The following is a 10,467-nucleotide window of genomic DNA, read 5'->3' as shown; positions in this document are numbered from 1 at the left end:
TGTTGGAGAGAAAAATACGAGGAGGGAAGAACAGAGGGTGAATAAGAGATATTATCACGGGAGGGACAACGAAGGAATTAGAAAGAAAGAAGGCAGGGAAAAAATGCCCTCATGTTCTCGGAGGAAGAAAAAAATAATAAGACTAGAAAAATACAGAGTGAGGAGGAGAGATAAAATGGTAGCGAAGACAGAACGAAATGAATAAAAGAGAATAAGAAAAATGTAAGGGTGAAGAGAAGAGATGAGCGTTCATGAGGACAGGATGAAAATTTAGATAAAAAGCAAAGAGAGAGAGAGAGAGAGAGAGAGAGAGAGAGAGAGAGAGAGAGAGAGAGAGAGAGAGAGAGAGAGAGAGAGAGAGAGAGGTAAGTACAAGGATAAAAATATATACACATGCAGTACCAAGGAGGTAAGACCAAAAGGACAGTTGGGAACAAAGTTACTTAAAAAGTAGATACCATCAATAAAAAAAAAAAGCCCATTTCTTAAAAGCTTGGAGTGTAATCTAAAAATGTGGCGACAGAGGTACATACATATTTTAGCGAACTTTTGTGACCTAACGTTTGCATCGGGACGTTTTTCACACAGCGCTAAAAACGTTTTCCAGGAAGTAATTCATGTTTCCCTTTCCTCTAACACTGAGTGTCAAAGAGAGCGAAGAAAGAGATCCAATAAAAACTCGTACATATTTGTTTTCTTTCTTTTCCAGCTGGCGAAAAGATCAAAGACGAAAGGCAGAGAGGAGTCGGCCTCGAGGGAGAAGCTTAATTACGGACGGCGGCGGAAAACGGGGTAATCTAACTACTAATTAGGGAGGAAGGGAGACAGCGAGGGGATTGGGTGGCAAGGGAAAGGAGCAGCCTCAGAAATCAAGTAAAATGGGATTAAATTGCAGCTTGATGTCAACAAGATAACTGCTTTATTATTGCCCCCTCTCTTCCTCTTGTAGCCCTCGTTGTCTTCTCCGGTACCATCATCGTCATCGCCCTTCTCTTCTTTATCTTCCTCCTCCTCCTCTTTCGCTTTCACCTTACTTGCTCTTCTTCATAAATTTAGGTTTTTTGTTTGTTTGTCAATAAAAACTTATAAAACCATATTTTTATGAGTAATTTTAGAAACGCTATGAAGCCAAACAAAGACACACTCAAACACAAACACAAACACACACACACACACACACACACACACACACACACACACACACACACACACACACACACACACACGCGTTTATATATTTATTTAGTTTTGTGTCAAATTACATTACGAACAAAACTGGTTTGAATATGTATACAAATATGCTTTTTTTTTTTTCTCTCCAGTACAATATAACACAAACCTTTCAAGGCTACAACAACGTGAACTTTACTTTTATTTTTTGCTTCCATTCCACAAAAGGATCTAATCGTATATTCCTATCTACATAAGAAAAGGAGGACGACTGCAATTTTAACAACAATGGTTTCCTCTCCTTAAATGTGCTAGTCCTAGAAGAGAGAGAGAGAGAGAGAGAGAGAGAGAGAGAGAGAGAGAGAGAGAGAGAGAGAGAGAGAGAGAGAGAGAGAGAGAGAGAGAGAGAGAGAGAGAGAGAGAGGAAGAAACATGGAAGTAAAAGCAAACAGGAAAAGCAAATGGCGAAAGAGAAATGAGAGAGAGAGAGAGAGAGAGAGAGAGAGAGAGAGAGAGAGAGAGAGAGAGAGAGAGAGAGAGAGAGAGAGAGAGAGAGAGAGAGAGAGAGAGAGAGAGAGAGAGAGAGAGAGAGAGAGAGAGAGAGAGAGAGAGAGAGAGAGAGAGAGAGAGAGAGAGAAAGGATCAGGTAACGAGTAACACCTTCGACTTGTACTGTACATAAAAGGAAAACAGAAAATCATAATTGGTGAGAAAATTTAACAAAAAATAAAACAAAGTAATATAAACAGGTAGACAGTTAATGTTTCTCAAGGGATAAAACAAAACGTGAAGAAGAAAGGTCTGTATACGAGAAAGGGGAAAATAAATAGACCATGAGGAGTGAAAATGCTTTGGAGGAAGGAGAGGCGAAGGAGGAAGAGGAGGAAGAGGAAGATGAAAAAGGGAGAATATTGCAACCATCCAGGAAGTGAGTGCTTGAATTGACGACAAAGACAAAGGAAGAGTAAAAGGGTGAGAGACACTGAGGATGAAGGAGAAGATGAATAAAAAAAAAAGGAAGAAGGAAAAGACAGTGCAGGAAGGAAGGACTAATTACAGAGGCAATTAAGTTGATGGAGGTAAAATTGAAGGCGAGGAAAAGAGCGTCAAGAGAGCCTGCCTATGGTAACTTGATACGAGAACAGATAGAGAGAGGCGTTGAGGGACAGCACGAGGATGGGGAAAGGAGAGACCGGTAATGGGTAAGGCAAGAGGTATAAGGCAGGTGTTGCCGTGGTGAGGGAAGGAAAGGGACGGTAGGCACACTTGTATCGGGCTAATTACAGGAGTTTTCACCAATCACACGTGTCGGTCACTAACCCAAGTGTTGTGCAGATGTCTCTTGGTATACTAAAAGTTTTAAGGTCTTAGATGATCTTAATACATACTTGAATATACGTACGTAGTTATGGATCTCTCTCTCTCTCTCTCTCTCTCTCTCTCTCTCTCTCTCTCTCTCTCTCTCTCATAGGAGTTAATAATGTCAAAATAAAAACTTAATAAAAATGTCATGCACTTGATCAACTACGAGGAAAAAGTTGGCAGAAATTTAATGAACACAATGAACATGAAATTAATACTTCACAAATTGGAGAACTTTTAAACTTCCCTTATATGACATGCTGTAAAACTTTTTATGAATAACAATAATAATAATAAAACTACTACTACTACTACTACTACTACTACTACTACTACTACTACTACTACTACTACTACTAATAATAATAATAATAATAATAACAATAGTAACAATAACAATAATAGTAATGATAACTAAAACAACAAAAAAAAACATCAGGAATGAGAAATACAACAACTATGCAAATGATAAAAGGAAACCACCAGCAAAATAAAAAAAAAGTAATACAAAGAAGAAAAAAAAAGAAAAAGGATAAAGGTTTAAAACAAATAAAAAAAAAGAAAGGAGAAAACGAAGCACAAAAAGTATAGACAGGATAAAAGTAAATGACAAGCAAGTAATAAAACTAAAACCTCAATGATAATATACACAAAGGGGAGACTAATTGAGCTATTATCAAGACAACACCTGCCGCTGCCCATGTGAAGCCACCACCCCCACCACCACTACCAACACCTCGCACCCGCCACGCACATCAATTATGAAGGTCAAGGGCGAGGTAAGTACCCCTCCTTCCCTTTCAACTTCCCCCGTGGTATTTTAAAACGGTACCCTTACTTCCTTTCCATCCTTCCCTTTCCATTGTCTTCCCCCTTTATCTTAGTATTTCAAAGCGATACTTCTATTCTCCATTTTCCGATTTCCTGTTTGTCTTCTATTGGGTATATCTAAGAAACGTGCCCTTATTTTCCATTTTTCCTTTCCTTTTCCTTCTACTGTTCATTATGCTAAACAATGCTCACCTTTTTCCTTCTCCATAATGCTTCCCTCTTTTTCTTCATCTGAATATCAAATACCTATACAGTAGTGATTAGACGTCAACCAATATTATTCTTCGCTTCCTTCCACGGTATTTTGTCTTAATTTAACCCTTTCAGTATGACGCGAACTGATTAGCAGCACAGGAAGATGATGAATAAACTCTATATATAAGCAGTTTAAAGAAAATTAGCGATAAAAAGAATCTATTTTTCAATCTATTTCTAGCTCAAAGATTCGATGTGGTTGTAAAATAAGTAAACGTTTTTCATAGTGATTGGTTATCTGGGAAAGAAGTACCAAATGGCAGTCATGTCTTCCGATCGGTTTAGAATCTAACGATGGTCAAATCAGATGAAATTGTCAACATAGTGCATCGGAGAAAAACAAATTATATTGAAGAGAAAACGAAGTGGAAGTGGATTCAGAAAGTTACTCTACGCATCTCTTTGGATCGTCATATTTTAATATTTAATTGTTTTTTCCTATCCTTCCCTTTTCTTTTTTTTTTTACCCGTATATGTTACAACAGTATACTCTTTTTGCAGTTCCCTTTCCGTTTCCATCCCTTGTATTTTCTTGGATATCTGAAGATGGTGTTGACTCGTACCCATTCCCTATCTCCTCTCCTATACCTTTCCAAAGTGAACTATACCTGACGTCAGAGAGAATTTACCTGTGCTCAGAAGACACACTAATTAACTCTCTCTCTCTCTCTCTCACACACACACACACACACACACACACACACACACAACTGGTGATAACAATAATTTGGTTTGAAAGCATAAATATCATAAGAAGACAACTATCAAAGGAAAAGTGATAAATAACAACACACCAACGAATTAACAATACTAAAATCAATAAATTCTAACGTTCAAAACAGATAAAGAATATGAAAAAGAAAATGATAACCTTAGACACAATAACACAATTCTGGCGTGACAAGTGTATGATAATAACAAGCTTCCATTTCTTGATCTCTTCTCAACTTTATCTTAATTTATCGCTTACTACCTTGGCCAGGCTCTTCATTATCATCCTGCAGCCACAATCCGAACAATACAGTATTATCTCGATCTTGTCTCGCTTCCTTCACAACATTAAAATTATAGCAACTGTGTCATCCAGTCACACTTACGGACACACTCCCCAACATCCACCTATCCACCCCCCCACACACACATTTAAAGAATAATGGAAAAGGGTCGCATACCAAAGAAGGGTCTGATATTGCTTGGATGAAGGAGAGCGATAACGGATTGCGATTAGAATACATTAAGGAGATGAAGAGTAGTTGAGAAGAGGAGGAGGAGGAGGAGGAGGAGGAGGAGGACAGGAACTGGATGGGAGAAGAGGAGGGTGTCGGGAGGGAGTAGTATGAATGAGAAGGTGGTAGTTGTAGTAGTAGTAGTAGTAGTAGTACATAGTAGTAGTAGTAGTAGTATCAGGAGCACGGGAAAGGAGAGGAAAAAGTACACGTATCGTGTCTAAAGAAGGTGAGGATTTGCATTACGGTGTAGACAACATGGAAGTATAGGAAAAAAAAAAAATGGGAGGAGGAGACTGAAGAAGCGGAGGAGGAGGAGTAAGAGATGATGGTGGTAAGGGAACGTGTGCGGGTCAGATCCACAATAGACCTGACAGCTTATCATTCTGTCTTAAAGCGTTTACTATTCACCTACCACAGAGCAAGAAGGATGTGTCGGCGAGAAAAGAGGAGTAGGAGAAGGAGAAGGATGAGGAGGAGGAGGAGGAGGAGGAGGAGGAGGAGGAGGAGGAGGAGGAGGAGGAGGAGGAGGAGGAGGAGGAGGAGGAGGAGTAGGAGTAGGAGGACAGGGGCCTGTTATGCTAATGGGCCTCCGAGGGACCCGACTGTCAGCTCACTAAACGAGGTGGAAATAATTACCCAGCCTCCACAAGTCTTGGCCACCGATCAGGACTTGCTGGGCAGGAGAGGAAGGGAGAGCAGAATGAAGGGAGACGAAAGGGAGAGAGAAGGGAAGGACGTAGGATAGCCTAGAGGGACGGGTGGAGGGAAGCGCTGTGAGGTCTGAGTGAGAGGGAGGCAGGAGAGAGATCGAGGATGGGCAGCAGTAGAAGAGCAGAAGAGGACGAGGGTAAGAGAGCAAGGGAAAGGAAGGGTGAGGTATCTTTGACGGACTCGTGTAAGAGAAAAAGTTTCAAAGTTGAACAAGAACGTCGCTTCAGGGCGTGAGTGAAAAATAATAAATGCGCGTGAGTATAAAACAACCAACCATCTTTTGCTTTTTTTTCACCGCTCTTCTCTCTTATCTTTCGTGGTTCACTACTGCTGCTGCTCTACTACTACTACTACTACTAAGACATGCACAATTGGACATCCATCTCATGTGGCGCAAAAAATAATCAGAAGAAAATGTTACAAGACAAGAATCGTCCACCTATAATTTGTTCACGAAGATAAAAGTCAAGAGAAAACTTGTGACCTTAAGACAAAGACTGCATGCAATATGAAGCGCTGAGAAGTAGAGTGGAGCTGTGGGATGAAAATGTCAGGTTTACATATTTCTGCATCAAACTGACCAGGGAGTTTGTGAGTGCGTGCATGAGCATGAAGAAGGGAGAATATATGTGCTGGATGAAGGAGTATGGACACGGGAATGTGTTTGTGTGTGTGTGTGTGTGTGTGTGTGAGAGAGAGAGAGAGAGAGAGAGAGAGAGAGAGAGAGAGAGAGAGAGAGAGAGAGAGAGAGAGAGAGAGAGAGTAGGAATGAATGATAGGAGAGGAGTGTGTGGGTGGGAGAAAAGGAGTGTATGTGTGGGTGGTACTCTAAGGATGAATGATAGTGTGTGTGTGTGTGTGTGTGTGTGTGTGTGTGTGTGTGTGTGTGTGTGTGTGTGTGTGTGTGTGTCAGTGAGTGGGGATTAATGGCTATATATAAATATGTGATGGAAAAGTGTGTGCGTGTGCGCGTGTGTGTGTACTTGTGAATAGGTGGTGATGTGTGGATTAGTATGGAAAAGAAATAATTTCGTGTGTGTGTGTGTGTGTGTGTGTGTGTGTGTGTGTGTGTGTGTGTGTGTGTGTGTGTGTGTGTGTGTGTGTGTGTGTGTGTGTGTGTGTGTGTGTGTGTGTGTGCCCGAAGTACCCGAAGGTAGAAAAATACCGCAGTATATTCAATAGAAAAAAATATATCACTATTAACGGATTTAGGATAAAAAAAAAAAAATAATGAACCTCTTGGATGCTGCTGTTGAGTTCAGAGATAAATCACATACGCTACGTGATCACTGGAAACACACACACACGAGAGAGAGAGAGAGAGAGAGAGAGAGAGAGAGAGAGAGAGAGAGAATCCACAGCGTATTTCCACTCTCACTATCACTTTAATTACTCGTCTTTTGTTTCCAGGGAGGTTAGCCACGTCACCAACCAGCCTCGGCAGCTCACAACGCTCCACATAAAAGTGACTCCCTCTATTGTGCCTCCTTACTGCCTTCTGCTGCCGTGCCTTCCTCACAACATCCGCTTCCTCCCTCCCGCCCGGCCTCAGACAATTAAGACTTCGCCCGGAAAATAATGTCTCAGCAATACAAAAGCAACTCGCCAAGAATGCAGGCAGCTAATTTTTGTCCCAAGTTAAATATACGAGTTCCAAACAATTAGAAGCCTGCGATAACCTTTCACAGCGTAAACAACGGCTGGGTGTAAACAAGGCGGGATGGCGAGGGAAGGGAGGTCTCGATTGTCTGCTGTTCCTCGAAGGTCTTGGAATATATACCCTGACGAAGGAGGGTAGGCAGACGCGACGACGACAAGATAAGACAACGACAACTCCTTTGAGGGGGAAGAGATAAAGGATGACGACACTTCCTCCTCCTCCTCCTCCTCCTCAGTGTTGCTTTCTTTACGGATCTGGTTGCGCGAGAGATGAATGAGATCAAACATAAAGGCTTCACGAGTAGATTAGAGAGACAAATGAAGGAAAGGGGGAGAGAAGGCGAGATCTAAGGTACAGCACACACACACACAGACTCTCTCTTCTAAGATAAACTTCAACGCAATTTTCACCATCTCCATATTTTCTTTTTCATATGAGTATTATTTTCAGCATTCTTTTACTTCATGTATTTTTATTCAATCGTCCCCGTTGGATGTGACGAGCATGAGAAGCAGTGGCTGGTGACCCTCTATTTCTTCGGCACGTTACCGCTCTTGTTTACAGGCAGTTACACTTGATCCTGTGGTCACAAATCTAACGGAGCTCACCACAACGACATCGATAAAAAAAAAAAAACTAAAAGACTATTCGTATTTTTTGTCCCGTTAGAAAGTCAGAATTTTTGGATGTTTCTCCTCTGATGATATCGGCTTTCCTTAATCCTATATAAAAAAATAAAGTGTGGTTTGTTTATTTTTGTTTCTATTTTAGCACTTCTGTAACCACGTACTTATCTCAACAGTCTCTCAACCGATCACTTTTCTGGCTGTTTTATGATTTGTAATCTTTCTACCCAAAGTTACAAATATCTGTGTAACTGACCACACACCTACGAAGTAAAAATCTATTATCGTAAATATTTTTTTTCCCCATCGAAGATACAACAAAAAAGATTCACCAATACATTTTAGACTTACGTTCTTAGCCCTTTGTCGCACCAAGTTCACATCCTTTCCTCGTCATTCACTCGCTCTATTCATTCGTTACGCGTTCTTTGATGATAATTACATCTTGTTCATTCCATCCTTACGTGTTGTGTTTATAATTACATCCATTCCATTCCTCCGTTACGCATTACCTGTTTATAATCAAGTCTCTTTCCCACCTGTCTTTGATGATGAATATCCGCTAAATCATCCGTAACATTAAAATTGTAGCTCCGATATTGCAATTAGGGCAAGTGTTCTCTCCTAATAAACACGAGGCAAGTAGTTATGATCACAAGTGGTCGAGGGTGATTTAGGCACACTGAGTTGGCCAATCAGTGAAGGTTTTACGACATTATGAATCATTAAGCATCCAGATCTAAATCACTACGAAACATTACACACAACCTCATAAACTGCGATACTCGAACACCGCCTAAAATGACCCGGAAAAAATGGGAGAGCCGAAGCGGAACTGTAGCGAGAATAAAACAACAATTTAATTCATGGTGACATTTTTTTTCCTCCTCGCAGTGGATGAACCTTCATGACTTTGTCCGAACGTGGTCGTCCCTGCTGAGGAGAAAAACCCAGTGTGGTGTCCAAGAACGCTGGACTAACTCGTGGATAGTAGTCATAGTCGCCAGTGTCTTGTGGCATCTTTAAGACTTCCATGTTAAGTAATGCTTCATGTCAAGCAAAGACTCATTGTTGAGTCACTAGTCAGTGTTTCGAGTCAAGTTTATGTGATCCGATTCAGATCAACGAATAGTGATAGATTTAGAAATCAGTCTTAAAAGTCCTTTCACAGGAAATAACTACTCCACACGTAATAGTTCTCGTTATTTAGTTACATTTGTAAGTAAAACACCAAAAAAGTTTCATGTAAAGCATACGCACACAACACAAGTCCTTTTCAACTCAATGAAACGACACGCATTGCGATACATGTCAAACATCATTCTGGTTCGTTCGTCCATTCAAGTGACGTGCTGAGACATAGCATCACTTCAAGAATTTCCAGTCACGCACCCTGAGATCAGCTCTCAGTCACCGTGGGTACAGATATGCTGATGACGTACCTTGTCACCAGTGCTTACCGTGCGTGATGCTGAGGGTGGCCAGAAGTAGCGGCAGAAAGGAACTGGAGGTACAGGTCCCGCCCATGGCTGATGAGGACACAGTGATGATCAAAAGCCTTCAATAAGCCACTTGTTGAAGCACTCGTTTCCGACACTATCAGCTTGTTCCCGACATTAATCCTGGTCTTCAGTTTGCGTAACTAGTGGCACAAATATGATTTTGAAACCCTGATAGCGACACCCGAAGAACACGCGCGTGGGAGGAAGGATCAGCGAGCCCGGTGGCCAGAGAGAGCACGGCGGACGGAGCGAGCGTCACGCATCCACATCCTTCGCTGGCCGGGTGATGACTGGCTGAGAAGTGGCTGCCAGGCAGATGTGGTCATTAAGAGTTCGTGAAACCTTTCCGTGTTCTTTACGCAAATGGACCATTCAGCAGACTTGTTATTTGCCTTTTGACAAATTAGCGTCCTTGAGCTGCCGTGTTTGCAGTACAGTGCGTTTCAGTTGTTTAAGTAAAGTTAAGTCGTGCGTCCGGCAGCGTTCGGTAGGACGCCATCGCCATGGCAACGCACGTGCTAGACTACGCCAGGTGTGCCCCGCGGGCAGCTGCTGACGGTCCATTTTTTTCCTCCCTTGTCTACAGCGGCCACACCCCATTAATGATATGCAAATACCTATGATTATCCCATTCTTACACTGCTTCCATATAAGATGAAATCTAATGAAACCGAGGCATAATAAGGGTGCACACAAAGCCCTTACCGCAGCTACCAGCGATGCCCAGGAGTAGCACGTGCACGCGAGTGGCGGAGGGGCGGCCAGCGAGACTGACTGGTATAAACACCACCATTGTCTATCACGTCCCGCTCCTCCACTAACAAGAAACAGTCAATACGATTACGTGGTTCACTTCTGCAGAGGCTAATAATCATCTGACGCCGGTGTACAATTCATGTGACACTCAAAAGTCAAGACTGAAGAATGGCGGCAGTACACGAAATGGTACTATAGAAAATATCACTTACGCAATAATATTTATTCCTTGACCTTTTGCACGATAGATCTTCATTCTTTGAGCTCGTTTTTGCCAGCAAGACGGAGTGGCCAAACGTCGCACTGCTCACCATAAACATGTTAATCTTAGAACAGACAACACAAGACACGTGAGGGAACTCATC

The 10,467-nt window shown here is 41.8% G+C and overlaps 1 protein-coding gene across 1 annotated transcript in view; it reads right to left on the bottom strand.

Moving 5' to 3' along the window:
• Positions 1–9,649, bottom strand: part of LOC123519072 — a 116,639-nt gene extending 106,990 nt beyond the window's left edge. Inside the window, exon 1 of the mRNA XM_045280258.1 lies at positions 9,305–9,649. Coding sequence (XP_045136193.1) covers positions 9,305–9,371 — 67 coding nt within the window. The 5' untranslated portion in view covers positions 9,372–9,649. The remainder of the gene's footprint in view (positions 1–9,304) is intronic.
• Between the last annotated feature and the right edge of the window lie 818 nt (positions 9,650–10,467).

This window comes from Portunus trituberculatus, chromosome 44, assembly GCF_017591435.1.
Source record: "Portunus trituberculatus isolate SZX2019 chromosome 44, ASM1759143v1, whole genome shotgun sequence".
Lineage (NCBI taxonomy): Eukaryota > Metazoa > Arthropoda > Malacostraca > Decapoda > Portunidae > Portunus > Portunus trituberculatus.
This window is presented reverse-complemented; position numbering and strand designations above follow the sequence as displayed.